This window comes from Octopus bimaculoides, chromosome Z (genome assembly GCF_046866305.1).
Source record: "Octopus bimaculoides isolate indiv1 chromosome Z, ASM4686630v1, whole genome shotgun sequence".
Taxonomy (NCBI): domain Eukaryota; kingdom Metazoa; phylum Mollusca; class Cephalopoda; order Octopoda; family Octopodidae; genus Octopus; species Octopus bimaculoides.
The window spans coordinates 19716511-19741316 of NC_142944.1; the positions used below are offsets into that span (position 1 = coordinate 19716511).

Here is a 24806-nt window from a genome sequence, read left to right on the forward strand (position 1 = left end):
TTAGTGCTCCACTGGTACAGGTGCCGACACGATTTCGCTTTCGCTTGCCCTAACAGGTCTTCGTAAGCCGAGTTTAGTGTCCAATGAAGAAGAGGTTGGCATGGGTGCCAGTCTACAAATTTAGTTCGATTTCGATTTCACTTGCCTCAACAGGTCTTTGCAAGCGGAGTTTAGTGTCCAATGAAGGAATGTTATGTGTAAGTGGGCTGCCTACATCCCTGGCAGAGGCCTTGGATTTTGGTCTCACTTGGCTTGCCAGGTCTTCTCATGCACAGCATATTTCCAAAGGTCTCGGTCACAAGTCATTGCCTCGGTGTGGCCTAATGTTCGGAGGTTGTGCTTCACCACCTCATCCCAGGTCTTGTGTGTATATATATATATATCGTGATTGAACAGAATTTGATGACTGGCACCTGTGCCAGTGGAGCGCTAAGAGTACTGTCTGAGCATGATCATTGCCTAAGCAGCTGTCTGGCTTCCGTGCCAGTAGCATGTAAATAGCGCCATTTCAGCGTGATCGTTACCAGCATCGACTTACTAGCACTTGTGCTGGTGGCACATGAGAAAACATTCGAGCAAGGTCGTTGCCAGTGCCGCTGGACTGACTCCTGTGCAGGTGGCATGTAAAAAACACCATTTTGAGCGTGGCCGTTGCCAGTACCGCCTGACTGGTCCTCGTGCCGGTGGCATGTAAAACACCCACTCCACTCTCGGAGTGGTTGGCGTTAGGAAGGACATCCAGCTGTAGAAACTCTGCCATATCAGATTGGAGCCTTCTGGTTCGCCAGTCCTCAGTCAAACTGTCCAACCCATGCTGGCATGGAAAGCGGACGTTAAACAATGATGATAATGATATATATATATATATATATATATATATATATATATATATATATATATATATATAATAATAATAATAATAATAATAATAATAATAATAATAATAATAATAATAATAATAATAATAGGGACAAAATCCAAAATTACAGGTAAAAATTCAATTAAAATCAATTTATAAAAAATTAAAATTAAATTGAGCTTTATAGATAAAATATATATAAAATATATAGTTTTAGGGAAAATAACCAAGTTTCAAGAACTCATCGATGAAAATCCACTATCACATTTAGAAAAATTAACAATTAAAAGCACAATAAATGAGTATAATATAAAGCAAAGTAAATATCATAAGATAAATATAATAAAATGATTACACGTGTTTCATAACTAATTTTCAAATAGAAAGGAAATTTAAATCGATTAAAATCAATTGAAATTATCGAAAATAAATTCTATTAAAAAATATAGCTAATCGTCAGATCGTAAGTAGAACAATAATTAGATATATATATCTCAACCAACAATAAGTACCAAATGAATTAATATGAAATACTTATTTTATAAAGATAGAAAAATTATTAAAAATATCAAAATAACAAAATAATAACCATTCAATAATCCTCCCTTCCTCCATTATAATAACATGTATATTATGTACAAAAAACAGCTTACATAAATTATCATTGTTTTAAATTATCTTTGTTTTAAATACAATTTGAACGAAGTTTAAGTTTAAAATAATAATGAAGATAAAATTAATAAATATTTAACCGGTGTAATAGTTAAAGCTATACTATTTAAAGCTAAAAACGTTTATTTATTAAAAATCAATTGAATAATAGAAAAATACAAGAATATTTATTTCTACAAACGTAAGAATAAAAATATGAATGAAAAAATTATGAATGAAAAAATTATGAATGAAAAAATTAGGAAAGAAAAAAATTATTAAGAATAAAAGATTAAACTTTATATATATATATACAAAGTTTTAATTAAAAAAAACCTTTAACGATATTATAAACAATAAAGACTAATTATTAATCAAATATTATCAATCAAAAATAATCGAAAATATATCAACACTATTCAAATCGAGGTTCTAATATTATGTAGAAATGAAACTATAACTTCTAAACAATTTAGTGTTAAATAAGTTATTTATTAAAAAATAATCTATAAAGAACCAAATGAATAATATAAAAAACAAGAATACATATTATTTTCAAATAGTAGAAAATCTTTAGCAAAGTAAAAACAGTATATTTATATATATATATATTATATTATCCTTTTAGAGTATTATTCCCTAGGTTTCCAAAGTTTTTTTTTCATCATACTTTGTTTAAGGAATTCCTTTCATTTCCGTATGAATATATATAAATAAAAACCATTAGAAGAATCAATTTATTAGATAGAGTCCAATAGATATCATCAAATCAATATGGTCTTTTGTGACAGAAACAGCTATCTGGTTAAAATAAATAGATAATCCATATTAGCATCAAAACCTGTTCCTTTATTTGATGACATTTAATGGACTCCGTCTAATAAATTGATTCTTCTAAAGATTTAAATTCAATGACTGGTGCCCTTGCCAGTGAACTGCTAACAGCTCCATCCGAGTGGGATCACTGCCAGAGCAGCTGTTTGGCTTCCATGCCGGTGGCACGTAAAAAGCACCATTTGAGCGTGATCGTTACCAGTGTCGCTTTACTGGCACATGAACAAAACATTTGAGCGAGGTCATTGCCAGTGCCGCTGGAGTGACTTCTGTGCAGGTGACATGTAACGAACACCATTTGGGCATGGCCATTGCTAATACTGCCAGACTGGCCCTCGTGCCGGTAGCATGTAAAAGCACACACTATACTCTTGGAGTGTTTGGCGTTAGGAAGGGCATCCAGCTGTAGAAACTCTGCCAGATCAGATTGGAGCCTGGTGCACACATCTGGTTCGCCAGTCTTCAGTCAAATTGTCCAACCCATGCTAGCATGGAAAGCGGACATTAAATGATAATGATGATAATGATGATGATGATGATGGTGATGATATATATAAGAGCCCCTTCAGTCATGAGTGAGACCACGGGATTGTCTGGGCAAAGTTGTTTATGGAAGGCCAGCAGTCACCCATGCATACCAGCCTCCCCTCTCCATGCTACCAGTGTTATCCAAGAGAAAGGCAAAGGCTGACACAGCTTGGCACCAGTGACGCCACAACTCATTTCTACAGCTGAGTGAACTAGAGAAACGTTTCTTGCACAAGGACGCAACGCACAGCCTGATTTGGGAATCGAACACACTACCTTGTGATTGTGAGCCCAATGGTCTAACTACTGAGTCATGCAAGGTATCTGTGTATCAATAGTTTATTTTGAGTAAAAGCCTCATAATGCACTCTTAAAAGCTGCTGTGCTTCTTGTTGTCGGCTGTCGCATTCCATCTCCCAGGGTAATCCAATAGTATGGGTATGCATTTGGAACACCTTTCAGCTTAGGATAAATATAATAACAATAATATATGGATGGAAATTCATAGTCTTTATTAAACTTTATTAATTAAGCATGATTAATAAAGTTTAATAAGGCCTATGAATTTCCCATCCACTGTTATTATTTTTGTGTTTTTGTGTGTATATTTATGTGTGTGAAAGATGATGGATGTACGTGTGTGTGAGTGAGCATTCACTCACTCAGGCACACTAAAACACACAAAACACCTAATATCTTTTGGCAGAGGTAAAGCGCTTGCACACCACCCATTTCCGGTGTATTATTTAGATTTTTTTGCAATTTTTTTTCGGATCTCTGTTTTCGATAGAGAAGAATATGATTTTGCCCAAAAATCACGTTTTCAAAATTTTAGTCCCCCCACTACCACCACCACCACCACCACCATCACCACCAATTTCTTAATTTTTAAGTTCTTCCGAATTTTGTTTTTTAATTCACGTATAAAGATAGAGATTACGAATATGGGAATTTTTTTTTCAAATTTCAATTTTTCCCGAAGAAAGAAACGTCACCCACCCACTCACTACCTCCCACTTTGAAAAAGCTAAAAACTCCGGATGTTTCACTTTCGTCTGATGGGTGGTATACATGCGCTTTGCCTTCGCCTAATCTTTCATATACACATAAATACATTGATTGTGCCAGTGTGAGTAAATACAAATACATTAATTGAATACGCCTGAGCGCACACCATTATCTTCATATACACGTACATACATAAATACACACACACACACACACACACACACACACACACACATTATATTTCATATACACTTTACATACATAAATACACACACACACATACACACCCATTATCTTTCATATACACGCACACGCACACAGGTACACCCATTATCTTTCATAGACACGTACATACGCTCTTGCACCCGTCTCTTTAACTTTCTATCGACTTCAGAGCTGTTGTCGCCTTCAACACATCCTGGAAACAAAAGTAGAAACTTTTTCATGGAAATTGATTGCTGAAAACGTAGTCGATTGATTACTGCTTAAGAAGAGTGGACCCGACGCGCGCACCCGCACTAATCAGAAGACGGACGCACACGGCAAATCAGAGGCACCCGTGATAAAAAAAAAAAAGAATAAAACTCTCCACGTGTAAATATGTGTAAACTGTAAATGGGGAGTGGGGGAGTTGTGTACTCCCATCATATTCTTGAATCTACTTTTTGCATTTTTCCAGTAACATTCAACTGAGTTGGTATGCGCTTTAGTTACTGAATCCACAAAGTTTTCTTCAGGGTTCACTTTGAAATGGGAATATCGTGGTTCGACATCAATTTCAGCTATTCCCTTGTATATCCTCCATCAATCAAAATGGACAGTCGTTCCTGGTTTTATATACTTTCTGATAAGGGGAAGCAGAGTTTCGGAGGAACGATCATTCACAAACACTAAAAATCCTATTTTTTCCTGTCCTGTCCTGTCCTGTCCTGTCTTGTCCTGTCTGCCTGTCGGTCTGTCTGTCTGTCTATTTTCATTCATTCAGTCGGTTGTTTGTTTAGATAGATAAATAAAGTCCTGTTTAGATAGATAAATAAAGTCCTGCCCCACCTCATTTACAATTTACACACATTTATACATGGGTGAGTTCTTTGTTATTTTATCTCGGTTGCCATTGATTTGGGCGTATGCGTGCGTCCGCCTACTGACTCTCTCTCTCTCTCTCTCTATCTCTCTCTCTCTCTCTCTCCCTCCCTTACACACACATACACATGTATACGTACAAAAAAATGTATGCAATAGGTTTACGTAAGTATGTATGTATGTCACTGAATCCATTCACACACACACACATACATAACAACATGCGTGTGTGTCACTGTAGTCATTCATACATACATACATAACCTCTCTCTCTTACACTAACAAAAGAACTTCACATACACACCACCACTTTCTTATTTCTTTATTGCCCACAAGGGGCTAAACATAGAGGGGACCACCAAAAATGACAGACAGTGCGTAACGACCCCAGTGCGTAACTGGTACTTAATTTATCGACCCCGAAAGGATGAAAGGTAAAGTCGACCTCGGCGGAATTTGAACTCAGAACGTAACGGCAGACGAAATACCGCTAAGCATTTCGCCCGGCGCGCTAACGTTTCTGCCAGCTCGCCGCCTTTACACACCACACTTTCTGTCTCGCATACTCATTATAAAAAGGAAATAAAAATAATTTCAGCTGTCTTTCTTTCTTTCTTTCTCTCTCTCACACACCTACACACACCAGCAACATTACACACACACACACACACACACATGCCAACTTCAAAAGAAATTGCGCTCTCTCTATCTCTTTCGCTTTTACGACATCGTTTTCCTCTTTCCAACCAACACTTTTTACGGAAAAGGCCGATGTGATGTAAATAAATACACGTGATTTAAGTGACAGCTTTGGCACTAGTACCGAAAGATCGCACTCCACTATTTCAGTATTACGTGTCAAAAGTGAAACAATAACATGTCGGTACTGTAATTTCAAATATTTTCACTTTAATACTTTCAATTTCATAATGAAACTATTAAAGTGAGACAATACTCTCACATATATACAGGCATACTATAAGACCCAAGTTAAAAACATTCCCAACAATTCAACTTCTCTGGTTGACATTAACACACTCACCCCCAATACGGGCCTTCATTCCCACATTTTAGGGCTCCATGAGCTCCATTTTGCAGGAGCAAAATCCTTTTTACAGGTTCCAGAAGACTGAAGTTTTAGAATATGCGCATAAAGATTAATAGTATGGCATACATGTCTCATGATTAGAATTTTTTAGAGTGTGTAAAGAGAGAAAGAACCCTTATGTGCAATTTTGATGAAATTCGAATCATATGTATTCCAGTTTCTTACAGAAAATATAACAGAAAAGTCTCATTTTTCAATTGCATGTAACATGGGCACGCCGGGTATCTCTGCTAGTATATATATATATATATATCTTAATATATAAATCTGAAGTTGTGTGTTTGTGTGAAGCCTTTTTGAATGTTTATAGAAATCCACATTTTCCACTTTTTCGTAAAAATTTTTACATCAATGGAATTTTCTCGATGTGAACTTTCCAGTGCAGTAATTAGATTTTTAAAATTCCGTTTACTTTGTGTGATTTAAGGGAGAGTTGGCTGTTGTTTCTAGCAACTTTTATATTTCATCCCTTCTACCTGGAACGTCATTCTTACACACGCGCTCAACATAAAAATATAGAGAGTAAGAGTTAAAGAGGGAGAGGGAGAGAGAGAGAAAGTGATACATACAACATCATAGATTAAACTTTCATCTCAGTGTTCTTTACCTATTTTTCATAACATAGATACGTAAAAACACACCCAACCACACATACGTGACCTGTGACAACAACATACACATTGCTCTCAATCTCTATTCATTTCTTCTCCTCTTCCTCTCTCGCTCTCTGTGCAAGTAAACACAATCATTCACATCGTGGTATATTTACAAAACATTGATGGCATAACTACAGAGTTGTATCCCCCAACTTTGGAAGGTCATAAAACCGGTTTAAAATGACAGCAGCAATTCACCACATTCCAGTAGCTACTTTGAACATAATGCAAAATGGTGCATCAACACCTTCTGCCCAATCTGATAGAATTCTGACAAAACTGTTTAGCAACAGATCGCCAGCAATTGCTTCATCACAAATTGCCATCCTAGCTCCTGTGAAAAGGGATTACCCTGCTATGTATAATCAGGGCAGCGCAAAAAGTTGTTTTGCACAAGCATTTCTATAGCCAATTACACGGATGAAATTTACGTATGCTTAATAATTTTACGCAAAACAGCTTTTAGACTTTCCCTATTAATTTCATCGTCTTTTGAATTATGAACATATTTACATCATAAGGGTTTTTTTCGTTGTAAGGCTTTCTTTTTTAGTTGATTTTCAGCTAGCAAGACTTATCGTAGATGGCATAATAAGTCACACACGGACAAGGTCGGGTTATACTACTAGTATATATATATTATATATTATATATATATTATATTATATTATATTATATTTATTATATTATATTATATTATATTATATTATATTATATTATATTATATTATATTATATTATATTTATTATATTATATTATATTATATTATATTATATTTATTATATCTATTATATTATATTTATTATATTATATTATATTTATCTTATCATATTTACTTTACTTTATATTATACTCATTTATTGTGCTTTTAATTATTAATTTTTCTATATGTGATAGTGGATTTTCATCGATGAGTTCTTGAAAATTGGTTATTTTCCCTAAAACTATATATTTTATATATACTTTATCTATAAGGCTCAATTTATAGGGCTTTATCTATAAGGCTCAATTTTCTACTATTTGAAAATAATATGTATTCTTGTTTTTATACTATTCATTTGGTTCTTTATATATTATTTTAATAGATAACTTATTTAACACTATATTATTTAGAAGTTATAGTTTCATTTCAACATAATATTAGAACTTCGATTGGAATAGTGTTGATATATTTTCGATTACTTTTGATTAATATTATTTGATTAATTATTAATCTTTATAGTTTATAATATCGTTAAAGTTTTTTTTAAATCAAAACTTTGTATATATATATAAAGTTTAACCTTTTATTCTTAATAATTTTTTCTTTCCTAATTTTTTCATTCATAATTTTTTCCATTCATAATTTTTTCATTCATATTTTTTATTATTACGTTTGTAGAAATAAATAATCTTGTATTTTTCTATTATTCAATTGATCTTTAATAATAATTAAATAAACGTCTTTAGCTTTAAATAGTATAGCTTTAACTATTACACCGGTTAAATATGTACTAATTTTATCTTCATTATTATTTTAAACTTAAACTTCGTTCAACTTGTATTTAAAACAATGATAATTTAAAACAATGATAATTTAGGTAAGATGTTTTTTGTATATAATATACATGTTATTATTATGGATGAAGGGATGATTATTGAATGGTTATTATTTTGATATTATGATATTTTTAAAATAATTTTTCTATCTTTATATAATAAGTATTTCATATTAATTCATTTGGTACTTATTGTTGGTTGAGATATATATCTAATTATTGTTCTACTTACGATCTGACGAGTAGCTATATTTTTGAATAGAACTTATTTTCGATAATTTCAATTGATTTTAATCGATTTAAATTTCTTTTCTATTTGAAAATTGGTTATGAAACACGTGTAATCTTTTTATTATATTTATCTTATGATATTTACTTTACTTTATATTATACTCATTTATTGTGCTTTTAATTATTAATTTTTCTATATGTGATAGTGGATTTTCATCGATGAGTTCTTGAAAATTGGTTATTTTCCCTAAAACTATATATATATATATACTCTTTTACTTGTTTCAGTCATTTGACTGTGGCCATGCTGGAGCACCACCTTTAGTCGAGCAAATCGACCCCAGGACTTATTCTTTGTAAGCCTAGTACTTATTCTATCGTCTCTTTTGCCGAACCGCTAAGTTACGGGGACGTAAACACACCAGAATCGGTTGTCAAGCGATGTTGGGGGGACAAACACAGACACGCAAACATATACACACACATACATATATACACATATATACGACGGACTTCTTTCAGTTTCCGTCTACCAAATCCACTCACAAGGCTTTGGTCGGCCCGAGGCTATAGTAGAAGACACTTGCCCAAGGTGCCACGTAGTGGGACTGAACCCGGAACCATGTCGTTGGTAAGCAAGCTACTTACCACACAGCCACTCCTATATACAAATTATAGGGTAGCAAAAAAAATTTTAGAAATTTTATTTACCACCAGTGGTCTAGCGAGAGTAAAAAAACAGTCAATAGACTATGTATTATTCATTTAAAATGCAGAGATGCCTATAATAGGACATCTACTCGCTAGAAATAGCAGCAAAAGACTACATACCACAAAAATTAGGGATAATTTCGAAAGGAAATGAAAAATAAATAGGAACACGACATAGGAACACGAACCATGCTGCGTATTGACTCGTGCTTCATATGTTGTCTGGTCATTTCTGCTGACGATAGTCCGACCTTGTAAGATATATAATCTTTTGAGGAGAGTTGCATTGTGTGCAAAAATAGTCCTGGTGCCAACTGCAAAGCCAGAAATGTAGTCTACAAAATAAGCTGTATGGATGGTGAGTGTAAAAACAGAAACACCACATACATAGGTGAGACGGCAAGAAGTTTGGCTGAGCGTGTAAACGAACATTGGAGGGACTATAATAATCAAAAACAAACCTCGGTGCTCTACCAGCATGCCAAAGAACAACATGGTGGTGTACTGGACAGAATTAACATAGAAATCCTGTCTAGACACCCCGGTGACGCATCGTTGCGACAAATACAGGAGTCGGTCCTCATAACTGAAACGCAACCAATTTTAAACACCAAATACACGTAGATGAGGGCCTTACAATTGCCCATGGTTGCATGTGTTGTTCACACATATGATGCGGAATATGAACGTAAATAAATTAATTAAAAAGTCTCTATCTGATCTGATATAAACGAAATTGTTACAAACACACATATGGACGCACATACTTACATATAAGCACGAACACATAAGTGCGTGCACACATATGAGCGTGCACACATACGAGCTTGCACACACTCACATGCTCATACCAAACAGTTTCGAAACAACGCCAAAACAACGCCAGATCATATATTCAAAATAAATGGAAGTGGAGAGACAAGTTACTGAAGAGATTGCAAGAGTGCAATGAAATAATTTAACAAAAAACTATATAAATTAATAAAGGACTGAACCAGTGCGTGTGTTTATTACCGGCATAATGCCTCTCCCAAGGTTTAATTGTATATATATATATATATATATATATATATATATATATATATATATATATAGAGAGAGAGAGAGAGAGAGAGAGAGAGAGAGAGAGAGAGAGAGAGAGAGAGAATGTGGACGTTCTGTGCATCATTTTCTTCTTAATTAGTTAATGTAAAGTCACGCACCAGCTTCTGTTCGGCAAAGGTAAAGAGTCAGGGTTAGGGTTTAAGATTATGGTTATGGTTTAGGGTTGGGGTAGGGTTAGGGTTACGCCGAAAACGGGTGGTGTGCATATTCTTTACTTCCGCATATAATTTTAAAATTGTACTTGTAGCTCATGGAATCAATACTGAATCAAAGTAAATATTACAAATTCGAAAAGTAGAAAGAAATACTAACTTATTCCATGGACAGAGATGAAGACTTAAGCTATAATACAAGTGCCATGTTTCTCAGCAAAATTCTAGCACGCTGTAGGCACTAGCGTAGCTAGGGGTGTGGGTGATGTAGGGGCGGTCCGCCCCGGGCGGCTGTTTTGGGTCTGCTGTAGGCATATGATTTTGTGGGGTCTGGCGGTACATACTTTAACTATGCTAGAGACTGTAGAAACGACAAACAGATCAATGTAAGAAATGAAAAATCAAAGCAAAAATTCCAATAAGAAAAGGGAAAAAAACGGATTTTAAAAATAATTACTGATACTAATATACAATTAAAAACTATATATTTAACAACCATCAAAAGCATTATTCATACAGTTTTAACAATTAAAAACACTTGCCTGATTTTCACTTCATATTGAAATCAGCAATTTCGATTTCATAGTCTCTCACTGTACGCAGCCTGCCTTTATTCAACTTACTTATTATACTGCTATGCCTGTGTAGTAACGCCGTGCGCATGCGTAGAATTAAACAACCAAGCGTTCCAGCTCAATTCATTCTCTTTCTTGCTGGCCAGCATAGAGCAATGGACGTGTCAAGAGTGTCTCTAACATTCGAACTCTGGAGACAGCCTCTTTACGTGTTAAGCTGTCTCTCTACATCTTTCGGACTTACGCTCGACAGCTCGCTCACACCTACATAACAACGTCCCAACAACAGAAGCTGTAACAACAAGAACTAAAGATGTATATATTTACCACCTAAATAAAGTGTTGTTTAAGTTGATAGCCTGGAGTTCAGCGTTCCGTTATATTCTAAGTTTATAGTAGGAAAGTCAGGTATACGTCTAAAGATGTATAACCCACTTTCTACTATACCTGCAACTAACTATTAATTTATGACACACAATACACACGCACATGCGCTTATGTGTTAACAAGGTAATCGAGGTAGTTAGAGTATGTGACAGACAGAGTACTTAAGATTAGACTAGTGCTTCAGCATGGATTAGCTACTGTCATCTCAGCCTATGCCCCTTAACCGGGGCTCCCGGATGGGCTGAAAGACCAATTCTATGACACCCTCTTGCAAACTACCTCGTCGACGAGTGACAGGGACCTTCTCTTCGTGGCTGGGGACTTCAATGGTCATGTCGGACGTCGTGCTGGAGGCTTCCATGGCATACATGGAGGCTATGGCTTCGGTTCCCACAACGAGGAGGGAACCAGACTGCTGGAGTTCTGTGATGCAACCGATCTTATGGTCTGCAATACCAACTTCAGGAAACCTGCCTGTCACCTAGTCACCTACCGATCCGGCAGACACTCTAGCCAAATCGACTACATCCTCGCCAGAAATAGGGAAAGAGGGCGGTTTATAAATGCCAAAACCTTCCCTGGCGAAGAATGTACGCCACAACATAGATTAGTAGTTAGCGACTTCGGGATCAAAGGCAAAATGGGTGCCCAGAAGTAGACCGGCTTGGAGGAGAAGGGTGTGGAAGCTTAAAGACTCTGCAAATGGACAGAGACTTAGAGACAAGTTACTTGAAGCATTTAACGAAATAGAAGGGGATATAGCATCATACAACGTGGAAGACAATTGGAGATTTCTGCGGGACAACATTTTTGTGTATCAATATATTATTTATTCTGTGTTCACCTTTTGTGGTGGAAGCATGTAGTATGATACTAAAACAGGTGTGTTTACATACAGCAAAAATCAAAGAAAGTTTTGATTTTTGCTTTTGCACTGAAAGAAGTAACATAATATTCATGTTACAGTATGTATGCATGTGTGTAATGAGGACAGTCATTTTGAAAATGTGTGTGCAATAAAATATCTTCGTTTACGAACCATGTCTTGTGTCGAGGTGAATAGACATGTGAGTCGCACGTGGGAGACTTGCGTGTGGAGCTACAGAGAAGACAGGTATCTTTGACCGAAACCTGGCAGGAACTGAGATTGTTTCTACAGTGTAGCTCAGAACGAGGCTAGTGTCTCTGAACGAGGTTAATGTATTAAACAAAGCGAGGCTAATGTATCAAAGAGAGGCTAGATGCCTCATCGAGAAATTCGTCTGTTGTGCAAGTCGACTCACATATTACTATGCAATATATAGCTAGAACTTCTACCGTGTAGCTCAGAACAAGGCTAGTGTCTCAGAACGAGGGGCTGGCATCGACCACGTTTCAATGAGTCACTGTCAGAATTAGAGGAGAAGTTTCAGGTGTGGAATCAAGGTCTACAATTGAAGGGTCATAGAGTCAACCTAGCAAAAACCAAAGCCTTAATATGTAGGAAGGCAGACAAGTTACAACTCCCTTCAGGTAGATGGCCCTGCTTGATCTGTAGAAACTCCACAAGATGTACCTGGTGTAAGCTATGAACACAAAAGGTGCAGCAATATCAAAGGAAGGCTAACTGGGAAGATAGTTTTTGTGTGTGGCAAATGCTCAGGGGCAATAAACACTGGAAATGTGCAGGCCAGTGGGAAAAACTAGAAGTAGTTGATAGCTTCTGTTATCTAGGTAACCAAGTCAGTAGTGGGGTGAATGCTACTCGGCAAAGTTCAGAGAGTTCGTCTCTGCTGGTGACAACGAGCAGACACAAAAGCCTCTCTCACACACACACACACACACACACACACACACACACACATACACACACACACACACACACACACATGATTATAGGCATGAGTGAGAGGTAATGAACTTGTTTTCTACACATAATTTGAAGATATCTTTTTACTTCAGTCTTTTGATTAAATCTTTTGTTAGATTTTTAGGTTATTTCATTCAGTTTGATAATGTATACTCAGTATTCCTACATTGCGTGACATGGCAAGATAGTATAACAAGAGAATATAATAAAGGATAGTGAGCTGGCAGAAACGTTAGCACTCAGGGCGGAATGCTTAGAGGTATTTCGTCTGTCTTTACATTCTGAGTTAAAATTCCGCCGAGGTCGACTTTGCCTTTCATCCTTTCGGGGTCGATAAATTAAGTACCAGTTACGCACTAGGGTTGACTTAATTCCTTTGTCTGTCCTTGTTTGTCCCCTCTACATTTAGCCCCTTGTGATCAATAAAGAAATAAGAATATAACAAAGGACTTAAACAACACCTAAGTATGCAGATTTTACACTTTGAATGTGCAACAATGATTACTCATCTCACCAATGTACTAAAGGTATAATAATGTGTCAAAACAATTGCAGCGCTTTTAAATAAAGAATGTCATTAATTATATTTTCTATCATAAATATATATCTTTATGTTTGGGTTTGTCTCCCACCAACACTTGAAAACTAGTGTTGGCCTGTTTACAAAAAGGTGGTGGTGGTCAGTTTGTTTGGCCAAAAACCTTTGAAGGTGGTGCTCCTGCACAAGACCAGATTTAAATCATGTAACGCCTGGGACACTTTGAATTCAGAGATCCCCTCATACACAAGAATTGAAATCTTCGAAATTTAGAAAATTTAATTCTCAAAACCCATCTATTGCATTGTAATTGAATTTGATGAGTTTACAAAGACAGTTTAAATAAATGACTGAAAATGTTGCTTTATTGATACACATTTCAAAATTCAAATTCTTTTCTCACATATCCACTTGCAGTGTTTGACTTTTCCTTCATTGTGAAAAGTCAACGATAGGCGCGGGAGTGGCTGTGTGGTAAGTAGCTTGCTTACCAACCACATGGTTCTGGGTTCAGTCTCACTGCGTGGCACCATGGGCAAGTGTCTTCTACTATAGCCTCGGGCCGGCTTGGAGGAGAAGGGTGTGGAAGCTTAAAGACCCTGCAAATGGACGAAGACTTAGAGACATGTTACTCGAAGCATTTGACGAAATAGAAGGGGATATAGCATCATACGATGTGGAAGACAATTGGAGATTTCTGCGGGACAACCTGCTGAGAGCAACCGATCTGTGGCTGGTGTAAAGTCCCCTCTCGATCCAGAGTAACGTGGTGGTGGAACAAGGAGGTAGACAGGGCTATTAGACAAAAGAAACAGGCTTGGAAGGACTGGAAGACCGGTGGTAGCAGGGAATTGTACCAATCTGCCAGAAGGGAAGCTAGGCGACAGGTTTATTTAGCCAGAGGGGAAGCAGATAAGAAAAGATTTGCCAATGTTCTGCGCCGTGAGGACCAAAGACTTGAGGTATTTCGAGTTGCAAGACAGTGTAGGAGAGAAATGTGTTCGCATGGATGATGGTACACTTGCACTAAACAAGGCTGCAAAGAAAGAGGTTTGGAGACGCCACTACGATAGATTGCTTAATAAAGAGAATGAATGGGAGAAAGAGAGTCTGCCGTATGTCGACCCAACAGAGAGACCAGCTATCCGAGTTGACAGTACCATGGTAGATAAAGCAATTAAGATTATGACGACAGGGAAAGCCCCCGGCCCATCAGGGATCACTGCAGAGATGCTCAAAATATTTGGCAGTGTTGGCTATAGCCTAGTCACCCGTATTACGAACCAGGTGATACACGAAGGAGTCATACCCAATGACTGGTGTAGCAGCACCATAGTTAACTGCTACAAAGGTAAAGGTGACGCTTTAGATACAAATAATTACAGAGGCATCAAGCTGTTAGATCAGGTTATGAAAGTTTCGGAGAGGTTCATAGCCCAACTAATTAGGGAGCGAATCAATTTAGATGAGATGCAGTTTGGGTTCGTGCCAGGTAAAAGCACCACTGATGCCATATTTCTAGTAAGACAGCTGCAGGAGAAATACCTAGCCAAGGATAAGTCTCTGTACCTGGCTTTCGTTGACATGGAGAAAGCCTTTGACAGGGTCCCCCGATCCCTTATCTGGTGGTCAATGAGGAAACTAGGGATAGAAGAATGGTTAGTGAGAGCTGTGCGAGCCATGTACAGAGACGCTATCAGTAAGGTGAGGGTTGGCAACGAGTACAGTGAAGAATTCCGGGTAGAGGTAGGGGTCCACCAAGGTTCCGTCCTCAGCCCCCTCCTATTTATCATAGTCCTCCAGGCAATCACAGAGGAATTCAAGACAGGTTGCCCCTGGGAGCTCCTCTATACTGGTGACCTTGCACTAATTGCGGAGTCACTATCAGAACTAGAAGAGAAGTTTCAGGTGTAGAAGCAAGGACTAGAATCGAAGGGCCTTAGAATCAACCTAGCTAAAACCAAAATCCTAATAAGTAGATAAAGGTAGATAAAACACAAACCCCTTCAGGTAGATGGCCCTGCTCAGTATGTAGAAAAGGAGTAGGTAGTAACTCTATAAGATGTACCCGGTGCAAGCTATGGACACATAAGAGGTGCAGCAATATCAAAGGCAGGTTAACTAGGAAGTTAGTTTTTGTATGCAGCAGATGTTCAGGTGCAATAAACACTGTAAACAAACAGGAAACAACTTCTGTCTCATTCCAGGGAGAAAAACTAGAGGTAGTTGACAGCTTCCGCTATCTGGGTGACCAAGTTAGTAGTGGGGGTGGGTGCGCTGAAAGTGTAGTTGCTAGAATAAGAATAGCCTGGGCAAAGTTCAGAGAGCTCTTACCTCTGCTGGCGACAAAGGGACTCTCACTCAGAGTAAAAGGCAGACTGTATGATGCATGTGTACGAACAGCCATGCTACATGGCAGTGAAACATGGGCTGTGACTGCTGAGGACATGCGTAAGCTCGGAAGGAATGAAGCCACTATGCTCCGCTGGATGTGTAATGTCAGTGTGCATACTCGACAGAGTGTAAGTATCTTGAGAGAAAAGCTGAACATCAGAAGCATCAGTTGTGGTGTGCAAGAGAGACGATTGCGCTGGTATGGACATGTGGTGAGAATGGACGAGGATAGCTGCGTAAAAAAGTGCCACGCCCTAACAGTTGAGGGAACCCGTGGAAGAGGTAGGCCCAGGAAGACCTGGGCTGAGGGTGTGAGGCAAGACCTTCGAACATTGGGCCTCACCGAGGCGATGACTACTGACCGAGACCTTTCGAAATGTGGTGTCCGTGAGAAGACCCGGCAAGCCAAGTGAGACCTAAATCCAAGGCCTCTGCCAGGGGTGTAGCCAGCCCACTTATGCGTACCTTTCCTACATTGGATACTAAACTCCGCTTGCAAAGACTTGTTGAGGCAAGTGAAATCGAACGAAATTCGACGACTGGCAACATCGTCTCCTTCTTTGGACACGAAACTCAGCTTGCGAAGACTTACTGGGGCAAGCGAAATCGGGATAGCACCTGTGCCCAGCGTCGCCTTTCTGGCACTTGTGCCCGTGACATGTGTAAGGATTTTCGAGCGAGATCGTGCCAGTGCCCCTGAACTGGCTCTTGTGCGGGTGGCACATAAAATACACCATTTTGAGCATGGCCGTTGCCAGTACCGCCTGACTGGCCTTCGTAGGATTTTCGAGCGAGATCGTTGCCAGTGCCCCTGGACTGGCTCTTGTGCGGGTGGCACATAAAATACACCATTTTGAGCGTGGCCGTTGCTAGTACTGCCTGACTGGCCTTCGTGCGGGTGACACGTAAAAGCATCCACTACACTCTCTGAGTGGTTGGCGTTAGGAAGGGCATCCAGCTGTAGAAACTCTGCCAAATCATATTGGAGCCTGGTGTTGCCATCCGGTTTCACCAGTCCTCAGTCAAATCGTCTAACCCATGCTAGCATGGAAAGCGGATGTTAAACGATTATGATGATGATAAATATAATTTGAAGAGAAGTCAAAAAGTCATACAACTGTTCTGACAATATTTGGTTGAGAAGGAGCATTTGAGAAATGAATTAATTAATTATGAAGGTAGTCATTTATTTAATATGAATTATAATGTCGTTGCACTATATAAGATTATCAACGAGTATAGCGAAGAATTCAGGGTGCTGGTAAGTGTTCACTAAGGTTCAGTCCTCAGCCCCTTCTTGTTCATCATAATCCTCCAGGTGATAACAGAAGATTGTCCCTGGGAGCTCCTCTATGCTGATGACCTTGCTCCAATAGCTGAATCACAACCAAAACTAGAGAAGTTTCAGGTATGGAAGCAAGATCTAGAATCGAAAGGCCTTAGAGTTTACCAAGTAAAAATCAAAGTCTAAGTAAGCAGGAAGGCAGACAAATCACAGATCCCTTCAGGTAAGATGGTCCTGCTTGATCTGTAGAAAAGCATAGGCAGAAACTCCATAAGATATACCCAGTGTAAGCTATGGACATATAAGGAGTGCAGCAATGAGAAAGGTTAACCCTTCGATCGTTGGGCAATTTGTTGTGCTTGTGAAGACCTGTCGAGCCGAGTGAAATCATAGTTGTGGCCAATGCCAGTGCGAACTGACTGGCACCCATGCCGGTGGCATGTACCCCATTCGAGCACCATTGGGCTTTGGCAATTGCTCTGGGCCCCCTTGATACTGGGCCCCTTTCCACAAAGGATATGGAACACTCAATAGAGAGAAGCTCCTCCACTTCCCAGAAATCTTGTATGAAGAGGCTGTCTTTCAAATTACGAACATATTGTCTTCTTAAATAAATTTTATCGATTCTCTTTGCTACTTGTCCCAAAATTAGCTATAGATTTTTCTACTTCAATGACACTAGTCTTCATAAGATACCCTTTTGGGGATTGGTGTTACTATGACAAAGAAAATGTATGTATATGTGTGTGTGTTTAGTACGTAGAGATTAAGAAATAGATAAAAAAAAGTATTATTGTCACTAGTTCAAAATCCTTCTTTCAATGCATGACCGAGGAACAGCTTTTGAATGACTACTTACAAATAAAGGCACACATGCACACACACACTTATACACATACACAAACATATGTTATCACTTATACACTTCGTTATGTCATTGAGGCTTCGAAGACTAATCTTAATTTATGAAAGAGCTTGTAAGGAATATGTTCCAAAATTTAATTTTTGAATTTTGTTTTAATTATCAAATTATTACTTTCAACAGCTCAATTTATTCTTTTCAGCTTTAGAATTAATGCTTTTATGTTTACATGTTTTCCATTAAATCGAATCTTATATTTCATCAGTACACCTGAACACTGTATACAATAATTTTATTATTATTATTATTGTTCAGTAGTTTTATTTTTATAACGTGCTTTCACTTCACTACCGAGCGCAGCTCTGTGCGCCTTGGGTATGTGCTGTGGTTTGCTGTGATGCTCTTTATTATTATTATTATTATTATTATTATTATTATTATTATTATTATTATTATTATTATTATCATTATTATCATTACTTGAAGTATTTTGTGTTGCAAGACAGTGTGTGAGAGAGAATCGTGATGTCATAGGAGAGAAATGTGTCCGCTTGGATGATGGCTCACTTGCACTCAACTAGGCTGCAAAGAGAGAGGTTTGGAGACGCCACTATGAAAGGCTGCTTTTAAAGAGAATGAATGGGAGGAAGAGAGTCTGCCGCATGTCGACCCAACAGAGGGACCAGCTATCCTAATTGACAGTACCTTGGTAGATAAAGCAATTAAGAGTATGAAGACAGGGAAATCCCCCGGCCCATCAGGAATCACTGCAGAGATGCTCAAAACATCTGGCAGTGTCGGCCATAGCCTCGTCACCCGTATAGTTAATCAGGTGATACATGAAGGAGTCATACCCAATGACTGGTGTAGCAGCACCATAGTCAACTGCTACAAAGGTAATGGTGACGCTTTAGATACAAATAATTACAGAGGTATCAAGTTGTTGGACCAGGTAATGAAGGTCACTGAGAGGGTCATAGCCCAAAAAATTAGGGAGAGAGTTAGTTTAGATGAGATGCAGTTTGGGTTCGTTCCAGGGAAAAGCACCACTGATGCTATATTTCTGGTAAGACAGCTGCAGGAGAAATACCTAGCCAAGGATAAACCTCTGTACCTGGCTTTCGTTGACATGGAGAAAGCCTTAGACAGGATCCTCCGATCCCTTATCTGGTGGTCAACGAGCAAACTAGGGATAGATGAGTGGTTAGTGAGAGCTGTGCAAGCCATGTACAGGGACGCTGTCAATAAGGTGAGGGTTGGCAACGAGTACAGTGAAGAATTCCGGGTAGAGGTAGGGGTCCACCAAGGTTCAGTCCTCAGCCCCCTCCTATTTATCATAATCCTCCAGGCAATAACAGAGAAATTCAAGACGGGATGCCCCTGGGAGCTCCTCTATGCTGATGACCTTGCACTAATTGCTGAGTCACTATCAGAACTAAAGGAGAAGTTTCAGGTGTGGAAGCAAGGACTAGAATTGAAGGGCCTTAGAGTCAACCTAGCTAAAACCAAAGTCCTAATGAGTAGGCAGGTAGACAAACTACAGACGCTTCAGGTAGATGACCCTGCTCGATCTGTAGAAAATGCGTAGGTAGAAACTCCATAAGATGTACCCAGTGTAAGCTATGGACACATAAGAGGTGCAGCAATATCAAAGGCTAACTAGCAAGATAGATTTTGTATGTGGTAGATGCTCAGTTGCAATAAACACTGAAAATGTGCAGAAAAAAACCTTTGCCACACTCCAGGGAGAAAAACTAGAAGTAGTTGATACCTTCCGCTACCTAGGTGACCAAGTTTGTAGCGGGGGAGGGTGCACTGAAAGTGTAGTTGCTAGAATAAGAATAGCCTGGGCAAAGTTTAGAGAGCTCTTACCTCTGCTGGTGACAAAGGGCCTCTCACTCAGAGTGAAAGACAGACTGTATGACGCATGTGTACGAACAGCCATGCTACATGGCAGTGAAACATGGGCCATGACTGATGAGGACATGCGTAATTGAGAGATAAGTTAGACCTAAGAAGCATCAGTTGTGGTGTGCAAGAGAGACGATTACGCTGGTATGGACATGTGGCAAGAATGGATGAGGATAGCTGTGTGAAAAAGTGCCACACCCTAGCAGCTGAGGGAACCTGTGGAAGAGATAGACCCAGGAAGACCTGGGATGAGGTGGTGAAGCACGACCTTCGAACTTTAGGCCTCACCGAGGCAATGACCACTGACTGGGACCTTTGGAAACATGCAGTACGTGAGAAGACCCGGCAAGCCAAGTGAGAGAATAACCTGTGACCTCTGCAAGAAGTGTGGCCAGCTCATTAATTCGTATCTTTACTTCATTGGACACTAAAGACTCTACTTACGAAGACCTGTTGAGGTAAATGAATTTGGAATTCGAAATTTGAAATCTGAAATCGAAATCGAACCGAATCCGAAGACTGTCACCCATGCCAACCTCTCCTTCATTGGACACTAAACTCTGCTTGTGAAGACCTGTTGGGGCAAGTGAAATCAAAATCGTAATTGAACCATACTCAATGACTGGCACCTACGCCAGTGGAGCACTAACAGCACTGTCCGAGCGTGTTCATTGCCAGAGCAGCTGTCTGGCTTCCATGCTAGTGGCCCATAAATAGCACCATTTGAGTGTAATTGTTACCAGCGTCGCCTTCTAGCACTTGTGCTGGTGGCACGTTAGAAAATCATTCGAGCGAGTTGTTGCCAATGCCGCTGGACTGGCTCCCGTGCAGGTGGCACGTAAAAAACACCTTTTTGAGCGTGACCGTTGCCAGTACTGTGTGACTGGTCCTCGTGCCAGTGGCACGTAAAAGCACCCACTACACTCTCGGAGTGGTTGGTATAGGGCTTTCCTATAAGGTGTTATCCACCCCTGATTGGAACTCTCCCGTATGACATGTACGCATGCTCAGTGACTTGCTTTAACAGTTGCAATCAGCTGAATGCACATTGCCAGTGACATTTGACATAATTACCCACACTCTGTGGTCAGGATTCTTTTTTGGGGTTTGATGTCGGTATCGAAGGGATTACCAGACACCGGACAATACAGTGAGAGCAGCTTTCACTCACATCGTGGTATTCGATGCTGTGTACGTGTCTGTCGTGGTAAAATATGCCACTCCTTAACTGTTGCTTTGCTTTCATCCGTAGCACGAGGTAATTATGTCATTATCTGTGAAATTCTGCAACTTACAAAGATCTTTAGATCAGGCAATACTTCACTGAGAGGAGATATAAGCTTCTGCTTATTCCTGTCTGAAGTATCGTCCGATACTTCAGACTTATCGTCCGATGAATTTACTTTGTTGACATTCTTCATTGACAGAATTTTTATTCCTTTCAACCTTTCAGTCAAGTCCGCCTTTCTTCCAGTAACATACTGTCCATATAATCTTAAATATTTCTTTAACTCAGGCACAGTAAGTATTTCGATAGCTGAATCATCAAGCTGCTTTATATCCATGATAAGACGTAAAACAATAACAATGGCGTGGGTTAGCCTCCGGAAGTTTAATTGTCTACATGGAGCGCCGCCTAGCCAAGGGAGATAACCTACTTATAGGAAAGCCCTATTAGGAAGGGCATCCAGGTGTAGAAACTCCGCCAGATCAGATTGGAGCCTGGTGCAGCCTTGTGCTTGCCAGTCCTCAGTCAAATCATCTAACCCATACTAGCATGGAAAGCGGACGTTAAACGATGATTTAAGATTATATGGAAATATTTGTGTGTGTATGCATCATTTGGTTGTGCTAGTCTATTTGAAACACGTGCAGATAATTAAATAATTTATAAGGCATTTTTATTCTCTGTGTTTTCTCTCACTCTTTCTTCCTGTATATTTGTGTGTGTGTGTGCGTGCGTGTATGTGTATATATATATATATGTGTGTGTGTGTGTATGTGTATCATCATCATCATAATTTAACATCTATTGTCCATGCTGGCATGGGTTGGATAGTTTGACCAGGGCTGGTAATCTGGAAGGCTGCACCTTGACTCCGGTCTGTTTTGGCATGGTTTCTATGGCTAGAAGCCCTTCCTAATGTCAACCACTCCAAGAGTGTAATGTGTTACTGGTACAGGTGCCATTTACATGGCACCTGTATCTGTCACAACTGTGGTTTTACTTGGCTTGATGGATCTTCTTTACAAGCACAGCATAATGCCAAATGGACTCGTTCATTCTTTCCGTGAGGCCCAATGCTCAAAAGGTGCTTTTACATTCCACCAGCATGGGTGCCATTTGTATGAAACTAGTATCTGCCACGACTGTGATTTTACTTGGTCTTCTTCTCAAGCACAACATAATGCCAAAGATCTTGGTCATTGTCTCTGTGAGGCCCAACATTCGAAAGGAGCTCAACCACTTTGCCTCTGTGAGGCTCAATGCTTGAAAGGTGATTTTTATGTGCCACTTGCATGGGTGCCGATTATGTGACACCAGTATCAGCCATGACTGTGATTTCACTTGGTTTGACAGATCTTCTCAAACACAGCATTACGCCAAAGGTCTCGGTCATTAGTCATTGCCTCTGTGAGGCCTGAAGTTTGGAGGTCATGCTTCACCACCTCATCCTATGTCTTCCTGGGTCTACCTCTACCACAAGTTCCCACCAGTTAGGGATCAGGACTTCTTTACGCAGCTGTCCTTGTCCATATGCATCACATGACCATACCAGTGCATTCGTCTCTCTTGAACACCACTTCTGATGCCACTTTTGTCTAACTTTTCTCTCAAAATGCTTACATTCTGTCAAGCATGCACATACAGTGAAGCATACTGGCTTCATTTCTTTCAAGCCTATGCATGTCCTCAGCTGTCACAGCCTGTGTTCCACTACCATGTAGCATAACTCTTCGCACACAGGCATCACACAATTTGCCTTTCTCTCAGAGAGAGAGGCCCTTTGTTGCCAGCAGAGGTAGGCACTCTATGAACTTTGCCCAGCCTAATCTTATTCTGACAGCTATGCTCTTGGAGCATCCACCTCTGCTAACTCGATCGCCTAGGTAACAGAAGCTATCTACTACCTCTAGCTTACCCTCATGGCATTGATGGAGTCTATTTTCTGTACAAGGGGTGTGTATGTATATATATATATATATATATATATATATATATATATATATCAAAATAAGCAACAAGGATATCGAGAGGTAATGCAGTACGATTGTTTCAAGCAACTCCATTTAATTGAACAATGCAACCATTACATCAATTTAAATGCAGAGCAATCCTCAGCTGCATAAAGACATAGAATTTAATTAAATTAAAACAGATAGGCATATTAGTATAATTTTACCTAAAATCTCCAAGAAGGTAAGGAGATAGACAAAGAACATGCTGTCTTCACTTCAGCTTAGAAGCTACTAAGGTATCAGGAAGAGAGACTTGCTACAGATTTTGCTTGTCACTGTTTAATGGGGTCAGTTTTAATTTATAGACTAGTTTATCAAATCTTTGTATATCTAAGGCCAAAAGAACAAGGAGCAGTGCCTGTTAGGAAGGGGGCTGAGCGAGTGGACAGAAATTTTAGTGGGTATAGTCATAAAAAAACTATCAAGATTAATTTGAATCAATATAATGAGATTTGGTAAAGGAAATCTTAAATCAAGATGTTAGCTAACAATTAAGGGGGCAAATCACTAGTAGACTATTGATAATGAAACAGGGGAAATTTTATCATGGGGTACTATAGTTAAATATTTTAAACAATATTGCCATATTGTTAAAATTTAGGGTTATTCAGAAGATTATTAAGAAGAATATTATAACAAAAGGATTAAAAAATTTTTTGAATACTTTTGAGTATATACCAAACTTTTTATCCTAAACTAAACATTGTTTATTTACTGATTTAGCTAGTATCAATAAAGACTGATACCTGGTATTAGCTAAAGGAATATTGATGTTATAGGACATTCTAAATAAATATTCCAATTTTAAAACTAAGAGGAATATTATAGGTTTTAGAAGTTATTAGTGTTACTCCATACATGATATTTATAGTCTCTTAGGGGTACTTAATTACAAGGGCTACTTATATAAAGGCCCTTATAAATACTAAGATCAGGTGGGTAGAATACTTTAAGAAAAGGATAAAACAAGTAATTTCTGAAGACTATTTCAAACAATGTTGCCATATTGTATAAAGTTAAAATTTAGGGTTGTCAAGAACATTATTAAGAATGATATTATAACAAAAGGATTTTTTTTTTTTTAATACTTTTGAGTTTATACCAAATTTTACCACAATAGAGAGAGGAAAAGAAATTACATAGAAATAGTTTAATATTTATACATATTATATATTTAAATATTAACTTATTAGATGGTATGTATGAAAATTGATCAATTGGATTTTACTGGTATTTAATAAAGGAGTACTGAGACAAAAGAACATGTTAACTATATACTAATTAAATTATAATATAATCAGT

At 38.5% G+C, this 24806-nt stretch overlaps 2 protein-coding genes across 3 annotated transcripts in view; both read right to left on the bottom strand.

The window, feature by feature from the left end:
* Positions 1–11487, bottom strand: part of LOC106878281 (uncharacterized) — a 24346-nt gene extending 12859 nt beyond the window's left edge. Inside the window, exons 1-2 of one of the 2 annotated variants that reach the window (XM_089364910.1) lie at positions 11006–11487; positions 10624–10824 (exon numbers count right to left, since the gene is read on the bottom strand). The gene's annotated coding sequence lies outside the window, so the exon portion shown is untranslated. The remainder of the gene's footprint in view (positions 1–10623; positions 10825–11005) is intronic. The other variant, XM_089364908.1, reaches the window with a different exon arrangement.
* The window catches only part of LOC149132160 (uncharacterized), a 26411-nt gene continuing 4834 nt past the window's right edge, over positions 3230–24806 (bottom strand). Inside the window, exon 3 of the mRNA XM_089365356.1 lies at positions 3230–3334. Coding sequence (XP_089221482.1) covers positions 3230–3334 — 105 coding nt within the window. The remainder of the gene's footprint in view (positions 3335–24806) is intronic.